General features: G+C 42.1%; 1 protein-coding gene across 1 annotated transcript in view; it reads right to left on the bottom strand.

Moving 5' to 3' along the window:
• LOC132394249 (signal-transducing adaptor protein 1-like) overlaps nt 1-20,469 on the bottom strand; it is a 108,146-nt gene that overhangs the window by 32,938 nt on the left and 54,739 nt on the right. Inside the window, exons 5-6 of the mRNA XM_059970134.1 lie at nt 8,942-9,117; nt 7,992-8,123 (exon numbers count right to left, since the gene is read on the bottom strand). Coding sequence (XP_059826117.1) covers nt 7,992-8,123; nt 8,942-9,117 — 308 coding nt within the window. The remainder of the gene's footprint in view (nt 1-7,991; nt 8,124-8,941; nt 9,118-20,469) is intronic.

Below are 20,469 nucleotides of genomic sequence, written 5' to 3'. Positions count from 1 at the left end.
GGTGCTTGGAAGTAGGTACAGAGGAGATGTCAGGGGTAAGATGAGAGAGAGAGAGAGATGAGTGTGTGGAATGGGCTGCCGGTGACAGTGGTGGAGACAGATGTAATAGGGTCATTTAAGAGACTCTTGAATAGGTACATGGAGCTTGGAAAAATAGGGGGCTACAGGTAACCCTAGGTAAATTCTAAAGCAGGGGTCGGCAACCCGCGGCTCCGGAGCCGCATGCGACTCTTTCATCTCTGTGCTGTGGCTCCCTGTGGTTTGTTAGTTTTTGAAATCTAATTCGAAATTTGAAGATTATGGTGATCTTGTACAATCTAAATAAAACGTTGTGGTGACCCCATTTCCTGGCACATCCGAACCGGCTCACAATTAGCCACCATTCCGGCTAAGGGAGATAGCCTATGGGGGTTTGTGAGTATGTGTCTTTTGGAGCATCCGCGCCCACGGGGGGGCGGGTTGAGGGAGGCTTTAAAGCAAGGCTGTTTAGTTCGAATAAAGTTATCTTTGACTGCAGTGTTGTTATCTTAGCGCTGCGTGTAGCACACCGCCACAACGTGTTTTTTATCGCTATTAATATACGTCACCACTGCCAATCCCTGACACCCGCCAGTGCGCGATTTCTTTTAATTTTTCGATCGAAGGTAGGCTAATTATGGAGTAACCTTCAACCCAACATCTTTTTTTCGGAGTTCAAAATGTTTTTGTTGCATGCAGAAATGTAATTTCATTTTCTCTGCAGGAGTTCATCAATTTCATAAATGTAACACATTATAGTTTGTTTATACATAGCATAAAGGCAAAAAAAACCATTGTATGCAGTGTTATTTCATTTTAAATGTCAAACGGGTTTTGTGGCTCCCAGTGTTTTCTTTTCTGTGGGAAATGGGTCCATATGGCTCTTTCAGTGGTAATTGTTGCCGACCCCTGTTCTAAAGTAAGGACATGTACAGCACAGCATTATGGGCTGAAGGGCTTGCATTGTGCTGTAGGTTTTCTATGTTTTTATGTTTCAAACACAATCCTCCTGCTGCCTATAATAATTTGACTGAGAAGATTGCTTTTGTCTAATTTTACCAGCTGGAGGTTCCCAGTACTTTGTCACTACTGCCTGGGCAGGTGCTACACCTGAAAGAAGTGACCCAAGGTAATTTCTAAAGTAAGTACATGTTCACCTTGTGGGCCGAAGAGCCTCTATTGTACTACACTTTTTCTATGCTTCTATGTTTCTAACTCCTCTCTCATATAACCATATAACCACATAACAATTCCAGCACGGAAACAGGCCATCTTGGCCCTTCTAGTCCGTGCCGAACGCTTACTCTCACCTAGTCCCACTGACCCACACTCAGCCCCTAACCCTCCGTTCCTTTCCCGTCCATATACCTATCCAATTTTACTTTAAATGACAATACCAAATCTGCCTCTACCACTTCTACTGGAAGCTTGTTCCACACAGCTACAACTCTCTGAGTAGCTGCCCTCGTGTTACCCTTAAACTTTTGCCCCCTAACTCTCAACTCATGTCCTCTTGTTTGAATCTCCCCTACACTCAATGGAAAAAGCCTTTCCACGTCAACTCTATCTATCCCCCTCATAATTTTAAATACCTCTATCAAGTCCCCCCTCAACCTTCTATGCTGCAAAGAATAAAGGCCTAACTTGTTCAATCGTTCCCTGTAACTTAGGTGCTGAAATCCAGGTAACATTCTAGTAAATCTTCTCTGCACTCTTCATTTTGTTGACACCTTTCCTATAATTCAGTGACAATACTCCAAATTTGGCCTGATCAATGCCTTGTACAATTTTAACTTTACATCCAAACTCCTATACTCAATGCTCTGATTTATAAAGGCCAGCATACCAAAAGTTTTCTTTACCACCCTATCCACATGAGATTCCACCTTCAGGGTACTATGCACCATTAGTCCTAGATCACCTTGTTCTACTGCATTCTTCAATGCCCTGCCATTTACCATGTCTGTCCTATTTGGATTATTCCTACCAAAATGTAGCATCTCACACTTATCGGCATTAAACTCCATCTGCCATCATTCAGCCCACTCTTCTTACTTGCCTAAATCTCTCTGCAAACATCCCTCTGTAATTTCCTTTACTCCACTGAAACATCTGACTTTAGCTTCTCCTGCTTACATTTCAGGATGAATTCAGTCATATTATGATCACTAAGAGTTCTTTTACCTTAAGCTCTCTAATCAATTCCAGATCATAGAACTACACCCAATCAGAATAGCTGATCCCTAGTGAGCACCACCATGTGCTGCTCTAAAAAGCCATCTTGTAGGGACTCTAGAAATTCTCCCTCTTGGAATCCCACACCAACCTGATTTTCCCAATCTATCTGCATATTGAAATCCCTCGTGACCACTGTAACATTGCCCCTTTGGCATGCATTTTCTATCTGCCATTGTAACTTGTAGACCACATCTTGGTTACTGTTTGTGAGTCTGTACATGATTCCATTCAGGGTCTTTTTACCCTTGCCGTTCCTTATCTCTATTCACAATCAGCTCAAACCTTTTGACCCTATGTCATCCATTTCTAATGATTTAATTTCATTTTCTACCACCGGAGTCACACCACCCCCCACCTTCCTACTTACTGTAAGTCTATACACCAAGAAACCAGCTCAAATTTCCATATTTTAATCAAACATTTTGAGCTCCGTGCATAAGTATGCTACTTCCAATGTGTTATACTAATATTAACTCTATGGGTTGAGTTAAGAAATGGCAAGGGTAAAAGGACCCTAATGGCAGCTGTGTACAGGCCTTTAAACAGCAGCTGGGATGTGGATTACAATTTACAGCAGGAGATGGAAAAGGCATGTCAGAAAGACAACATCATGTTAATTGTTGGGGATTTTAACATGAAAGTGGATTGGGAAAGCAGCTTGTTGTCGAGCCCACTAGGGGATTGTCTGTGCTGGATTGAGTGTTGTGCAATGATCTGGAGGTGATAAGAGAGCTTAAGGTTAAGGAAACCTTAGGGAACAGTGATCACAATATGTTCAAGTTCACATTGAAATTTGAAAGGGAAAAAAATTAAATCCAATGTGTCGATATTTCAGTGGGTTAAAGGAAATTACAATGGCATAAAAGGGGGTACTGGCCGAAGTTGACTGGAAAGGGACACTAACAGGAAGGACAGCAGAGCAGCAATGGCTGGAGTTTCTGCGAAAAATGAGGGAAGTGCAAGACAGATATATTCCAAATAAGAAGAAATTTTCAAAGGGAAGAAGGACACTACCGTGCCTGACAAGTGAAATCATAGAACATAGAACAATACAGCTAAGTACAGACCCTTCAACCCACAATGTTATGCTAACCCTTAAACCCTGCCTCCTATATAACCCTCCACCTTAAATTCCTCCATATAACTGTCTAATAGTCTCTTAAATTTCACTAGTGTATCTGCCTCCACCACTAACTCATGCACCAACCACTCTGAGTAAAAAAACCTTCCTCTAATATCCCCCTTGAACTTTCCACCCCTTACCTTAAAGCCATGTCCTCTTGTATTGAGCAGTGGTGCCCTGGGGAAGAGGTGCTGGCTGTCCACTCTGTCTATTCCTCTTAATATCTTGTATACCTCCATTATGTCTCCTCTCATCCTCTTCCTCTCCAAAGAGTAAAGCCCTAGCTCCCTTAATCTCTGATCATAATCCATACTCTCTAAACCAGACAGCATTCTGATAAATCTTCTCTGTACCCTTTCCAATGCTTCCACATCCTTCCTATAGTGAGGCAACCAGAACTGGACACAGTACTCCAAGTGTGGTCTAACTAGAGTTTTATAGAGCTGCAACATTACTTTGCGACTCTTAAACTCTATCCCTCGACTTATGAAAGCTAACACTCCATAAGCTTTCTTAACTACCCTACCTACCTGTGAGGCAACTTTCAGGAATCAGTGGACATGTACCCCCAGATCCCTCTGCTCCTTCATACTTCCAAGTATCCTGCCATTTACTTTGTACTCTGCCTTGGAGTTTGTCCTTCCAAAGTGTACCACCTCACACTTCTCCTGGTTGAACTCTATCTGCCACTTCTCAGCCCACTTCTGCATCCTATCAATGTCCCTCCGTCAGAGTCAAAGTAAAAACAAAAGACAGGGCATACAAGGAAGCCAGAGCTAGTGGGAAGACAGAGGATTGGGGAGCTTTTAAAAACTTGCAGAAGGAAACTAACAAGATCATTTGGAAGGAAAAGATGAATTATGAAAGGAAGCTTGAGATTAAGATCAAAGAAGATTCTAAAAGCTCTTTTAAGTATACAAAGGATAAAAGAGAGTCAAGGATAGATATAGGACCAATACAAAATGACGCTGGAGGTATTGTAATGAGAGATGCAGAGATGGCAGAGGAACTGAATGCATATTTTGCATCGGTCTTCACAGTGGGAGACATCTGCAGTATACCGGACATTCAACAGTGTCAGGGAAGTGAAGTTTTTGCAGTGAAAATTATGACTGAGAAGGTGCTCAGGAAGCTTAATGGTCTGAGGGTGGATAAATCTCCTGGACCCGATGGAATGCACCCTTGAGTTCTAAAGAGAGTAGCTGGAGAAACTGCAGAGGCGTTAACAATGATCCTTCAAGAATCAATAGATTCTGGCATTGTACCAGATGACTGGAATATTGCAAATGTTACTCCGCTATTTGAGAAGGGTGTGAAGCAGCAGAAAGGAAACTATAGATCTGTTAGCCTGAGATCAGTGGTTGGGAAGCTCTTGTAATAGATTGTTAGGGATGAGATTACGGAGTACCCGGAGGCACATGACAAGACAGGTCAAAGCTAACATAGTTTCCTGAAAGGAAAATCCTGCCTGACAAACCTACTGCAATTCTTTGAGGAAATTACAAGCAGGGTAAACAAAGGAGATGCAGTAGATGTGATGTACTTGGATTTTCAAAAGGCCTTTGACAAGGTGCTGCACATGAGGCTGCTTAGCAAGATAGGAATTATAGGGAAGTTACTAGCAGGGATGGAGCATTGGCTGATCAGCAGAAAACAGAGAGTGGGAATAAAGGGATCCTATTCTGGCTGGCTGCTGGCTACCAGTGAAGTTCCACAGGGGTTGGTGTTGGGTCCGCTGCTTTTTACCATGTATGTTAATGATCTGGACTACAGTATTAATGAATTTGTGGCTAAATTTGCCGATGATACAAAGGTAGTTGGAGGAACAGGTAGTGTTGAGGAAACAGAGAACCTGCAGAGAGACTTGGATAGTTTAGGGGAATGGGCAAAGAAGTGGCAAATGAAATACAATGTTGGAAACTGTGTGGTGATGCACTTTGGTGGAAGAAATAAACAGGCAAACTATTATTTAGATGGAGAGAGAATTCAAAATGCAGAGATGCAAAGGGACTTGGGAGTCCTTGTGCAAGATACCCTGAAGGTTAACCTCCAGGTTGAGTCACTTGTGAAGAAGGAGATGTAATAGACTTTATTCCCTGGATTGTAGAAGAATGGGGGAGAGATTTGACAGAGGTATATAAAATTATAATGTGTATAAATAGAGTGAATGCAAGCAGGCTTTTTCCACTGATCCTAGGGGAGGAAAAAAAACAGAGGACATGGGTTAAGGGTGAAAAGGGAAAAATTTAAAGGGAACATTAGAGGGGGCTTCTTCACACAGAGTAGTGGGAGTGTGGAATGAGCTGCCAGTTGAAGTGATGAATGCGGGCTCACTTTTAACATTTAAGAAAAACTTGGACAGGTACATGGATAAGAGGGGTATGGAGGGATATGGTCTAGGTGCAGGTCAGTGGGGCTAGGCAGAAAAATGGTTATACACAGCCAAGAAAGGACAAAAGGCCTGTTTCTGTGCTGTAATGTTCTATGGTTCAATATTGGCATTCATTTCTAGAGGTGTAGAATATAAGAGCAGGGATGTGATGTTGAGGCTCTTTAAGGCCCTCGTGAGACCACACTTGGGGTATTGTGTGCAGTTTTGGGCTCCTTATTTTAGAAAGGATATACTGACATTGGAGAGGGTTCAGAGAAGATTCGCAAGAATGATGGCAGTAATGAAAGGGTTACCATATGAAGAATGTCTGGCAGTTCTTGGGCTGTATTCCCTGGAGTTCAGGAGAATGAGGGGGGATTTCACAGAAACATTCTGAATATTAAAAGGGCTGAACAGATTAGATATGGCAAAGTTATTTCCCATGGCAGGGGATTCTCGGACAAGAGGGCATGACTTCAAGATTGAAGCACATCCATTTGGAACTGTGATGTGGAAATTTGTTGCCATGAGTGGCTGTGGAGGCCAAGTCATTGGGTATATTTAAGGCGAAGATAGATAGGTTCTTGATTAGCCAGGGCATCAAAGGGAATGGGGAGAAGGCAGGGGAGTGGGGATGACGGGAAAAATCGGTTCAGCCCATGATTGAATGGCAGAGCAGACTCGATGGGACAAATGGCCTACTTCTGTTCCTATATCTTATGGTCTTATAATGTCAGCTCCAGAGATTTCTTAAGCTTCCTGAAAATTGCCTCTAGCATATGAGGGAAATGAATTGATCTCAGTAATGTGTACCACAATTGCATCCCAACCAGGTCACACACAATATTTTCAGATGTTTCCTAATCAAGAGAAAATTTGCAGATGTTGGAAATCCGAGCAACACACACAAAATGCTAGAGGAACTCAGCAGGGCAGGCAGCATCTATGGAAAAAAGTCCAGTCGAAACCCTTCAGCAAGACTGGAGATAAAAAACTGAGGAGTAGATTTAAAACGTGGGGGGAGGGGAGAGAGAAACACCAGGCGATATGTAAAACTTGGAGGGGGAGGGATGAAGCAAAGAGCTAGGAAGTTGATTGGTGAAAGAGACAGAAGGCCATGGAAGAAAGAAAAAAGGTGGTGAGGAACACCAGGGAGGCAATGGGCTGGCAAAGAGATAACATGAGAGAGGGACAAGGGGATGGGAAATCATGAAAGAGGTGGGGATGGAGACACACTGAAAGTTTGAGAAACCAACGTTCATGCCATCAGGGTTGGAGGCTACCCAAATGGAATATAATACGGTGCTGTCCCTCCAACCTGTGTGGCCTTATCCCGACAGCAGAGGAGGCCATGGACAGAAATATCGGAATGGGAATGGGAAGTGGAATTAAAATGGGTGGCCACTGAGAGGTCTTGCTTGTTCTGGCAGATGGAGCGTAGATGCTCGGCATGGCGGCCTCCGAATCTACATCAGTTCTCACCAATATATAGGAGGCCACACCAGGAGCACTAGACAGATTCATAGGTGAAGTGTTGCCTCACCTGGAATGGCAGTGAGGGAGGAGGTGTAGGGGTAGGTGAAGCACTTGTTCACTTGCAAGGATAAGTGCCAGGAAGTCACAAACAAATCACAACAAATCACAACAAATCACAAGGGGTTCCTGTGTAGCACCAGACAAGAAGTAAATGTAGAACACTGAAGGATTATTCTCCTGATGACTATCATGAAAGTACAATTTAGGCAGGGACTGATTACTAAAATACATCTACTGAAGTTAATACGACTTGCACAGGTTAAAGTGATTGTGACTTCGGACCTTGACCTCTGCAAAATAGAGTTTTTCCCTGCATTATATCGATGCCCTGATTGATAGAGCATAGAACAGATTTCACCACCCTGCATGAAGCCGCTCTCAAGCTCTTCAAATCTGCTTGGCACCCAGAGCGATCGAACCTCGCACCTTTGCCAGTTGTATGAGCATCAGCATTCCAATGCCCTGAACTCTCTTTTCCAGACGGCTCCCTCCATCTGCAACACACCATCCCAGCTCATCCCTGAACTTAACCTCGTCACCATTACTCTGTGGTAATAATTTAACACAATTTACCTTGCAACAAGGTGATTTTAGTGATGTTTTTAGTTGGATTTCTTAACTCTTTAACTACCAGTGGGCTGTGGCATGCGTTTGGAAGTGCCATCTTAACTGTACAATGCCACCTTTAGTTCACATTGCCTCTACCTGTTTTGTGTGGTCATGATACTGACAGAGTAGTTTGAACTCTCAGTCGAAGGCCTTATTATCAGACTACCATTCTCAGGGTGCCTTTCTAGCATAGCTTCAGCTTCATTGCGAGACACTTTATAGAAGCACCTGCAGGAACAGCAAAGGTGAATGTGGCTGTGAGGCATTGGTAATTTGCAATATTTCAAGAACACAGTGATAGAGATGGGTTCAAATCTAATTCTTTTAATCTTAAAACTCCTACCACAAAGCTATATAGTTTTCTTTTCATGAGTATATTTAATTCTCTTATAAAGTTACTACCAAAGCCTATAAAGTTTCTACAAATTAGTCTAATCTAGGTCTTTACCACAAGATTTCAAAAATGTTTTAGATATGTAGTTTAGGAGAGATTTCAGTCCATGTATTAGCAATAATACTTTAATAGAAAAAGGATTTTTCATGGTCTTCATTTCTGTCTGCACTTTAGTATTCACAATTCTACTTAAAAGCATAAGCTTGTATTGAATGTAAACAAGTCTGTAAGATATTTACAAAATTAAACTACTTTGACTTCTTAAACTCCTGCAATGAAATATTCTTGCCAAACTATCTGGGTTTCAAAATGTTCTCACTTACGTGCTAATTTTAGTCAGTCTAGTGTGGTAAATACTTGCTACAATATTAAGTCTGGGCTATTAAGGAACAGACCAAAAGAATATAACCATATAACAATTACAGCATGGAAACAGGCCATCTTGGCCCTTCTAGTCCGTGCTGAACACTTACTCTCAGCTAGTCTCACGTACCCGCACTCACAACCCTCCATTCCTTTCCTGTCTATGCCATTGCATGTCAGTTTTACCATCTCAAATCTATTGATGAAATCACATCTAAACGCAAGTAAATACAAAATATGTTTATGGAAATAGTCCTCATAGTTTAAGCCATCATTTTGGTGTACATACTCTGGCATTGTGTTCAATAAATCATCATACACCTCTGCATCAGGTTTTTCTACCAAAAAACACTGTGATTCTTGTCCGCTTGGTGCAGTATACTGACGTTCTTTCTCTCGTGCAGCCACTTCTTTCAGGTGTAGCACCTGCCCAGGCAGTAGTGACAAAGTACTGGGAACCTCCAGCTGGTAAAATTAGACAAAAGCAAACTTCTCAATCAAATTATTATAGGCAGCAGGAGGATTGTGTTTGAAACATAAAAACATAGAAAACCTACAGCACAATGCAGGCCCTTCGGCCCACAATGCTGTGCTGAACATGTCCTTTCTTTAGAAATTGCCTAGGGTTACCCATAGCCCTCTTCTAAGCTCCATGTACCTATCCAAGAGTCCTTTAAAAGACCCTATTGTATCCGCCTCCACCGCTGTCGCCAGCAGCCCATTCCACACACTCACCACTCTCTGTGTAAAAACCTTACCCCTGACATCCCCTCTGTACCTGGTCCCAAGCACCTTAAAACTGTGCCTTCTCATGTTAGCTATTTCAACCCTGGGAAAAAGCCTCTGACTATCCACACAATCAATGGTGCAGTTATTTATCAGCGCATCAGTTTAAAACCTTACAATGATTACTTGTTACTTGAGATGAGTGAGGAATTGTTATTAACATTCTGGATATTAGAGATGAAATTAAATATTTAGTTTTAAAAATTATAGTCTTTGACACCTTTGCAGCATTTCTCTTGTAAATGATGCCCTCATCTTTCAAGGAGTAAGTAAAATAATAACTTAATTGATTCACAAGAATGATCCTGGGAATGAAAAGTTTAATGTATGAGTAGCATGTGATGGCTCTGAACCTGTACTCACTGTAGTTTAAAAGACTGAGGAGGAATATCATTGAAACCTTTTGAATACTGAAAGGCCTAAATAGAGTGGATGTGGAAAGAATGTTTCCTATAGTGGGTGAGTCTAGGTCCAAAGGACCAGAATCTAGGAATTGAGGGACATCCACTTGGAGCAGAAATGAGGAGGAATATCTTTGGCCAGAGGATAGTGCACCTGTGCAATTTATGGTTATAGGTGTCTTTGGAAGTTAAGTCATTGGGTATATTTAAAGTGGAGGTTGATGGGTTCTTCATTAGTCATGGTGTCAAAGGTTACAGGGAGAAGGCAGGAGAATGAGGTTGAGAGGGATAAGAAATCAGCCTTGATAGAATGTCAAAGTAGTCTCAATGGGCTAAATGGCCTAATTCATCTCCTATATCTTATGAACTTATGGCATTTTTTTTCATAAACCAGATAATTGTGTTAACAGTGACCAAGATTATCAATATGATTTCCCTTTCATATTTGCATATTGGCTAAAGAGGTAATGCAGGAGATAGAAGATAGTCTATTTCTGATAGGGTTTCAGTGTTAAGGTGCCCAACAATGGTTGATTGGACATTAACAGGATGTTTGTGGCTAAATCTGATCTATACCAGTACACACGACCTGTACACAAGATTATGTAGAACACAGAACAGTACAACACAGGAATTTGCCTTTCAGTCCATCATGTTGTGCTGAGCTAACTTAACTCAAAAGTAAAAGCCTAACCAAATTAGTCCCATCTGCTTACGCAAGTCCATATCATTTATTTTCTGAATATTCTTGTGCCTGTATAAGAACCTCTTAAATATCTCTATTGTATTTGTCTTCAAATGTCACTCCTGGCAATGCATTCCAGGCACCCACCACTCCATGCGTTTATATTAAAAAAAAACAACAACTTACCCTTCACATCTCCTTTGAACTTAGCCCCTCTCACTTTAAGTGCATATACTCTTGTATTAGATTATCAATCTTTGGAGTAAGGTTCCGACTGTCTACTCTATCTATGCCTCTCTTAATCTTATAAACTTCTAACAAGTTCCCCCCTCAACCTCCAATGCTCCAGACAACCCAAACAACTCAAGTATGTCCAACTTCTCTTTCTTGTAAATGTATTCTGTTCCAGTCAGCAACCTATTCAGCATTCACCAAATCCTTAACATTGTTCCTATAAAGAGGTGACCAGAATTGAATGCAATATTCCATGTATGCCTAACCAGAATTTATAAACCTGCATATAACTTCCTGACTCTTGAACCCAAGGCTTAGATTAATAAAGGCAAGCCTACAACATATCTTTACTCCCATCAATTTGTGAGAGGGCAATAGATTTGGACCTCAGTTGCCACAGTAATGTAGCGATTAGTGTGACACTATTCCAGGTCAGGCACTGGAGTTCCGAGTTCAGTTCTGGCACTGGCTCTAAGGAGCCTGTTCATTCTCCCTGTGACTGTATGGGTTTCCTCCGGGTGCTCCAATTTCCTCCCACAGTCCAAAGACATATAAGTTGACAGGTTATTTAGTCATTGTAAATTGTCTTGTGATTGGGCTAGGATTAAATCGGTGGGTTGGTGGGCGGCTCAGCTTGTTGGGCCGGAAGGGTCTGTTTTATTCTGTATCTCAAATAACAGTGGATGAACAGAAGGCCACAGTGACCACAACAACTTAACTTTAGAATAAGATATAGATAAGGATGGGTATGGTCCTTGTGGGAGAGTCTTAAATTGCAGTAGGGTGAATTACAAGGGCATCAGGCAGGAACTAAGAAGGGTTTGTTGGGAACATCTTTTCTCTGGCAAGACCAGATTAGACATGTGATGGTTGGATTGACTATACCAGCATAGCAGCCAACCTTGCTACTGAAAAAGCTACTCAGAAGTCAAGGCTTACCGAACAGTAGTCATGGGCCTATGTTTGATGTTAAGTTCAGGGAAATTGGGGTCTCTCTCCAGTGAATTGCCTCAACTGGTCATCCTTGCCCCATTGTGCTCGCAAACTCCATACATGGCCTCTTGCATCCAGACCAGAAGGACTCACGAAAACTGGTTGCACTATAGTTTGTTTGGCATGGCCTCAGAAAGGACATGTGTGATTGGACTTGTGGGCAAAAATTAGCTGTCATGCTCAGGTGCCATTGGCACCCTTTGAGATCCCTGAATGACAGTTTGACCATGCCAGTATGGACCTTGTTTGACCATGTCAATGTGGACTCCTCCTGCGGTTTCATGCACTTTCTTACCAACCGGTGGCCAGAAGTCGCCCCCTAGCATTGATGACAGCTGCAGAAGTGACTTGGGTGTTCATTAGCACCTGGGTGTCTCAGTTGGACATCCCATCTGATACTTCTTCATACCGTGGTCCCCAGTTCATTTCAGACCTCTGGGCTGTGATGGCCCAGACCCTTGGTGTTCGGATACATCACACCACGGCGTTTCACCCACAGTCCAATGGCCTGTGTGGGTGGTTTCACTGCTCCTTAAAGGCTATTCTGAGGGCTTCACTGACCAACGAGCGCTCTATGATCATCTCCCATGGGTCCTACTGGGGCTCAGAACAGATCCTAAAGAGGACCTGCAGTTGTCCGCGGCTGAGTTGGTATACTGGCATCCGTTACAAGCACCAGGTGATTTTACTTCTAACACCATGACTGCCTGGTTGGCCTCTCAACACTCTCCTCAGTAAATTCAATTCCTTTGCACCTATTCCCTTCGCCCATCATGGCGTACAGCACCTTTGGGTTCCTGTTGATCTACATTCCACCTCGTCTGGTTTCATCCACCATGACGCGCACCAACATCCCCTTAGGCCCCTTTACGATGGCCCGTTCTGCACTTTGGAACAAAGAGGAAAGACTTTTATCATTGATAAGTGATGGAAACCTGAACATAGGTGGCCTTAAACTGGCCCACCACAATTTGGAGTATTCTGCTGCCAGTGCCCTTGGCGTCACAACATGACCATGACCATGTTAACACACGTCTGGATGAGGCAGAGGCACCTGCAGTGCCTCCCATCCATGGAACACAGGAGCAGAGCTGAGCTGCTGACAGGCTTACCAAGCTGGTTTTAGTGAATTCTGGAGGGGCCTGTGTAGGCTGCAGGATAACGTAACTGGCAGAAATGTACATAATTCACAATGACCAACATTGAGCATTCACTTTAAGAGGTTGGCCTGACATGATGATGTTGTTATGTCAGGATTTTTAGCGCACTGGCACTGTATAGATTTTGGTATTCAATAAAATGTGTTTGGGGCTTCATTAAACATAAAACAAATGACTTTGTTTTATTTGCAGACACCTACACTGTGAAGAGAGACTGAGGTGAGGATGGTTCAAACCCAAGTGCTGGAGTATCCAAGACTGGAATCGAGATGTGATACAAGACTGAAATGAGGACAAGGTTCTAAGCTAGATGCTAAACAAGAATCCAAAGTAGAGCTGATGATTGCGTATGAAACTGCAGTTCAGGTGCTCTTCAAATATTAAAATACCGGTGTCAAAACATGGCTGCCAATTAGAGGGGCGGGCCTGAACCTTTAAAGGGGCCACTGATGCTATCCATATTCCTCTTGGGTTCAGGTATAACCCATCTCTTTTGTACAGGTTGAAACTTCCCCAGAAAAGGTCATGATAAATCTGAATCCCTGCCTTCTGCACCAGTTCTTCAGCCGCACATTCACCTGCCAAATCATTCTATGCTTGCCCTCACTGGGGCATTGCATGGGCAGAAATTACTGGCCTGGAAGTCCTGTTTTTCATATACAGTTACTTGCTTTGTATACCGCATGCATTGAAATATAACACCTTCACAGTCCTGTATTTGTCATCCTTTTCAATATTGTCCTTCCTACCAGTCTCACTCTTCACTGCCTCTGCTTGTAAACTAACATCCCGATCACTCTGGTTCCCATCCTCCAGCCAAATTAGTTTATCCCTCCCCAACTAGCAAATGATACTGGGTCCTCTTGGTTTCAAGTGTAACCAATCTCTTTTGTATTGTACCTTCCTCAGCAGAGATCCCAATGATCCAGGGTGATATCCAACTTTGAGTGGATGCAAAACTGTGGAACTCAATACTTAAAATGATAAGGGATGCAGCTGTCACTTCTAGACACCAGCTCAAAACCTATTTATTTAACCTTGCTTTTAACTAAATTCTTTTTGTCTTTTATTTTCATATTTGCACTTGATTAAGAAACCATCCTGGATTTACCTAACAAATTCTGCCACATTTAAGCCATTTACATTAAGAAAATCTCCCATGACAATGCTATTGGTTTTACGGCTTTCCTTAATTTGCCTGCATATCTGTTCCTCAATGCCTCAATGGCTATCTGTTGTATAATCCTATCAGAGTGATTACACTCTTCCTGTTTTGGAGGTCTATCCATAAAGACTCAGTGGCCAGCCTCACTGAATGTGGCTGTGATACTGTCTCTGATCAGTACAGCAACACACCTTTTTCCTCCCTCTCTACCTTTTCTGAAACATTGAAATCCTGGGACATTAAGGACCTATTCCTGTCTCAACAAGTCTCTATAATGGCCACAATATCATAGTTCCATGTACTGATCCATGCTCTATGTCATCACCCTTACCCATAATGCTCCTAGCATTAAAATGCACTCACTTCAAACTATCTATCCCATTGTATCGACTTTGCTCCTGCCCAACTGTACTGGCCCTGACATCTACTTTCCAATCCATCCCTCCACTTTCTGACATGGTGCTTTGGTTCCCATTCCCTTGCCAAAGTAGTTTAAACCCTCCCAAGTAGTACTACTGCATCACACACAAACCCACAGGATTCTTGGGAAATCCAAGCTCAAGGATAAGTGGTCATGGAAGGAGAATGGTGGGAAATAAACAATGACAGAGAATAGTGGGTCACAGCCCAACCACATTGCTCCCATACCTTGCACAGCAGAAATACTCTCTGGGACATGGTCGACTGGAAATGGTGACCCGTAGATTCTCTGAATCATGGTGAAATACAAAGTTTAGGTCACAATTCAGGTAAATGCTGAAAATATGCCAACCATGCCAGAAAACAAACCCATGGACCATAAAAAGCTGCCAGAAATAAATGGTGCTACCACCCTGGATCATTTTTGCACCTACATTATATTGCCAAAGAGCCAAAGGTACTCAGACATCCTGGTATAGTGGGCAAACTGATGGGAGGAGGCTGTCTGAGCAAGGACAACACTCCAACACATACAGCAAAACAAATCCCAGGTTACATTAACTCTGACCAAGGAACAGACTTCACTGGAAGTGTATGTTCGAATTTATGCCAACTGATGAATATTGAATGGTCCTCCCACTGTCCTCATCATTGAATGGTCCTCCCACTGTCCTCATCATTGAATGGTCCTCCCACTGTCCACATCATTGAATGGTCCTCCCACTGTCCACATCGTTGAATGGTCCTCCCACTGTCCACATCGTTGAATGGTCCTCCCACTGTCCACATCGTTAAATGGTCCTCCCACGGTCCACATCATTGAATGGTCCTCCCACTGTCCTCATCATTGAATGGTCCTCCCACTGTCCACATCAACCAGAGCTATCAGGACTAATATAACAAATTAATGGGACCATCAAACGAAGACTTAGGCTATGTCCACACTAGACCAGATAAATCCATAACCAAAGCTTTTTCTCTTTGTTTTGACCCTCTGTCCAAACTAAAATGGCATTTTCGTCCCCCGAAAATGGAACTTTTCTAAAACACCCTCCAGAGTGTGTAATTTTGAAAGCGCCGGATTGGCCGGAGCAGTGCGGATGGGGTAGCTGGAGAAATTTTAAAACACTGTCATGACATGCCAGAACAGGTGGTGATGGCAGTGCACCATTTCATTGTTTTTTGAACACAACCTAACAATTTCAGGACAGACGGCAATGAGACTGATGCCAGAAGAGTTAGAAATATACTCACCAAATACTTTGACCCATAACTTACTGAATAAATAAGTATACTCATTTTGCCTTGTTTTCTGTCCTTGCTCGTATGAAGGTGGTTTACCTATTTATGCAAGTACTTCTCTGACAATAGATGTGTAACAGCCTAATGTAACATTGTTTGGAAATACAAGATAACACTGATGCAGATATGTTTTATACATTTAACAAGGAGCTTTATTAATGCAACAGAGTTAGTCCGTTTTTGAATGTTCGTTGTCAGCCGGGTCATACTGTCCGTGAACTCCCTGTTGGTTGCCTCCATACGCTCCAGTATTTGTTTTTTTTAGTTTAAATCCTCCTGCGCAAGAGCCAATGGCTGTCTGTCCTTTAAGTTTCTCTAGTCTGTAATTGGACAAACATGCACCAAGTCTTTCACGGCGAGATTTGACACCAAATGCATCACTTGTTTTCGGTAGATGAGTCCTGCGCATGCGCATAGGAGGAGATTCGCTGAAATATCCATTTTAATGTGGACAGAAGCATTTTCAAAAACGTTTCGTGTGGATGCCTATGGTTTTTACGCGAAACCAGCATTTTCAAAATTATCCGGTCTAGTGTGGACATAGCCTAAGTATCATGAGGAGAGTGTACCATAGCTGAAGGCTCCCCCACCCCCACTGTGGTCTTACGCTGCATCAAAGTAATGCCAAACAAAACAAATAGACTATGCTAGCCTATTTGAAGTAGTAACAGAATTAACAGCGAGGTGTTATTGTTAATGAGCTTGGCAGTAAAAGTGAATGGGAAATGCAAGTGTTTACACTGTAGCCAAGGTGGCAACAACAAGTAAAAAATGGAGAAAGAAAGCTTAGAGATTAAGTCAGCTACAGAGAATGAGTCATTAACTAGGAAGGAGAAGTCAAACAAAGCCACCAAGCTCTAGACATAATTATGTATTCCTCTTGACACTTTTTGCCAAGTTTCAGTACCTCAAATTTTACATGCACTGATTCAAAATATCAATTTAGAATTAAAGGGAGAACTATTGGATTAGGGTCCAGAATGTTGCTTTTATTGTGTTTTACTCGCAGTTTCAGCATTTCTTGAACTTGCTTATAACTTTGTATAATCGGCTATTTGTCTGTAAACATCTATATTAATTTGGAGTACACTTGGTTCTGTACTTCTGTAGTTTCATTTTCTGTAAAGCAGAAAGGTGAATCAGTCAGTACTGGTCCAGACCAGTTTGCAGGATAAAAGTAAAGAATGTGCTCAAGACCCTTTGTTATTTCTTCACTTGCCTTGCTTGCTGGTACAAACTGACCCTGTCTGACCTGTACTATGTTGAACATCTAATTAAATGGTTGTCACTGTAAAATTTATACCACATTCTTGACTTCCAAACAATCTTTTTGATGACATTATCTCCCGATCTAACAAGTCCTATCGTGATTTGACTTTCCAAAATGCAACACGTCCAATTTATCCAAATTAAACTCCATTTGCCATTTGTTGCCCCACTACCCCAGCAGAAAAGGATCCCACTGTAATTCTTATTAACCTTCTTTATTGATTATGATACCACATATTTTAGTGTCATCTTCAAACTTACTAACCAAGCCAAGTGAAAAATGGACGGTTATGTAGTCAAGGGTAGGTCATGAATCGAAAGATCAAATGTCTAATACCAGAGAACAAAGAGCGGTACATGCAAAGGAGATGTGAGGGATAGGTTTTTTTTACTCAGATGCCTGGAAGGTACTGCCTGGTATGGTGGTAGAGGCAAATATATTAGTACTTTTTAAGCGATGTTTGGACAGGCACATGGACATAAGTAAGATGGAGGGATATGGAAATAGTATAGCTAGGTGGAATGAGTGTTTTTGTGCTTTTGATTTGCTTTTTAGCTGGATTGGCATAACATTGTGGGCCGTAAGGCCTGTTCCTGAGCTGTGCTGTTCTGTGTTCTATATCTTCTACAAGGTCCATACTGTGCTGTTCTGTGTTCTATATCTTCTACAAGGTCCATACTGTTCTGTGTTCTATATCTTCTACAAGGTCCATACTGTGCTGTTCTGTGTTCTATATCTTCTACAAGGTCCATACTGTTCTGTGTTCTATATCTTCTACAAGGTCCATACTGTGCTGTTCTGTGTTCTATATCTTCTACAAGGTCCATACTGTGCTGTTCTGTGTTCTATATCTTCTACAAGGTCCATACTGTTCTGTGTTCTATATCTTCTACAAGGTCCATACTGTGCTGTGATGTTCGATGCTCAGCACCAACTTGACACACACCACTAGTCACAGCCCTCTAGTCCAAGAATCAACCTGCAGGCATCCCACTCTGATTCCTACCTTCAAGCTAATAATGCATCCAATTAGTTGGTTTGCCCTGTACATCATGTAATCAACAACAGGAATTATGACGTTGTAACTATTAGTGAGACTTGGTTGCAGGAGGAGCAGGACTGGCAGCCCAATATTCCAGGGTTTCATTGAATTTTAGATGTGACAGAATGGGAGGGATTAAAGGTGGGGGGAGTGGTTGACATTAGTCATCAGGGAAAATATCATGGCAGTGCTCAGTTAGGACAGACTGGAAAACTTGTTTAGTGAGGCATTATGGGTGGAACTGAGAAATAAGTAAGGTATGACCATATTAATAGGGCTATATTACAGTCAGAGGGATTTGGAGTGACACATTTGTAGAGAGATCACGGACCGTTGCAAGAAACATAAGGTTGTTATTGTAGGTGATTTTAATCTTCCACATATTGACTGGGAATCCCATACTGTAGAAGGACTGGATGGGATAGAGTTGTCAAATGTGTTCAGGAAAGTTTCCTTCATCACTACATAGAAGTCCCAACAAGAGAGCATGCAATACTGGATCTGCAATTAGGGAATGAAACAGGACAGATGACACAAGTTTATGTAGGGGGACACTTTGCAGCCTCTGACCACAATACCATTAGTTTCAAAGTAAATATGCAAAGAGGTAGTTCTTGTTGAGATTCTAAATTGGAGAAAGGCCAATTTTGATGGTATCAGAAATGATCTGACAAGTGCGGATTGGGACAGGCTGTTTTCTGGCAAAGGTGTACTTGGAACATGGGAAACCTTCAAAAAGCTTGTATATGCCTGTCAGAATAGAAGGTAAACATAACAAGTGTAGGGAACCTAGATTTTCAAGAGCTATTAAAGCCTTGGTTCAGAGAAAAAAAGGAGGTGCGTAGCAGGTATAGGCAAGCAGGAACAAGTGAGGTACATATGGAGTGCAAGAAATGCAAGAAATCAAGAAAGCTAAAAGAAGGCATGAAGCTGCTCGAACAGACAAGGTGAAGGAGAATCCTAAGGGATTCTACAGATATGTTAAGAGCAAAAGATTTGCTAGGGACAAAATTGGTCCTCTGGAAGATCAGAATGGTAATCCATGTGTGGAGCAAAACAGATCTTAAATGAATTCTTTGCCTGTGTATTTACTCAGGAGATGTCTATAGAATTGAGGCAAAATCGGTGTGATTTCATGGACCCTGTACAGATTACAGAGCAGAAATGTTTGCTATCCTGAGCCAAACGAGGGTAGATAAACCCCCAGGGCCTGAAAAGATGTTCCCTTGGACCATAGGAACAATTGCAAAAATTATCAGGGCACTAACAGATATTTATACCATCCTTAGCAACAGGAGAGATACCAGAGGACTGGCAGATAGCCCATATTGTTCCATTGTTTTAAAAAGGCTCTGAACAGATACCAGGAAATTATAGGCCAGTGAGTCTGATATCAGTTGTTGGAATATTGGAAGGTATTCTAAGGGACCAGATATATAAATGTATTTGGATAGATATGGACTGATTAAGGATAGTCAGCATGGCCTCGTGCATGGTAGGTCATATTTAACCAATCTTACAGAATTTTTTGAGTAAGTTAGAGAAAAGTGGATGAAGGCAAGGCAGTGGACGTTGTCTACATGGATTTGACAAGGACCCGCATGGGACGCTGGTCAAGAAGGTTCAGTCACTGGGCATTCAGAATGACGTAGCAAATTGGAATAGACATTGGCTTTGTGGAAGAAGTCAGGGAGTGATAGTAGATTGTTGCCTCTCTGACTGGAGGACTGTGACTAGTGGAGTGCTGCAGGGATTGGTGCTGGGTCCATTGTTGTTTGTCATCTATATCAATGATCTGGTGATAATGTGGTAAACTGAATCAGCAAATTTGCAGATGATACCAAGTTTAGGGGTGTAGTAGACAGTGAGATAGGTTATCATGGTTTGCAGATGGGATCTGCATCAGCTGGAAAAAATGGGCTGAAAATGGCAGATGAAATTTCTTGCGGACAAGTGTGAGTTTTGCACTTCGGTAGGACCAACCAGGGTAGGTCTTACACAATGAACGGTAGGGCACTGAGGAGTGTGGTAGAACAAAGGGATCTGGGAATGCAGGTAAATAATTCATTGAAAGTGGTGTCACAGGTAGAAAGGGTCATAAAAAAAAGCTTTTGGCACATTGGCCTTCATAAATAAAGTATTGAGTACAGGAGATGGGTGTTATGTTGAAATTGTATAAGACATTGCTGAAGCCTAAATTGGAGTATCGTGGGCAGTTTTTGTCACCTACCTACAGGGAGGATGTAAACAAGGTTGAAGGAGTGCAAAGAAATTTTACAAGGATTTTGCCAGGTCTGGAGGACTGAGTTATAAGGAAAGTTTGAATAGGTTAGGACAGTATTCTTTAGAATGTAGAAGA

This window comes from Hypanus sabinus, chromosome 5 (genome assembly GCF_030144855.1).
Source record: "Hypanus sabinus isolate sHypSab1 chromosome 5, sHypSab1.hap1, whole genome shotgun sequence".
Taxonomy (NCBI): domain Eukaryota; kingdom Metazoa; phylum Chordata; class Chondrichthyes; order Myliobatiformes; family Dasyatidae; genus Hypanus; species Hypanus sabinus.
This window is presented reverse-complemented; position numbering and strand designations above follow the sequence as displayed.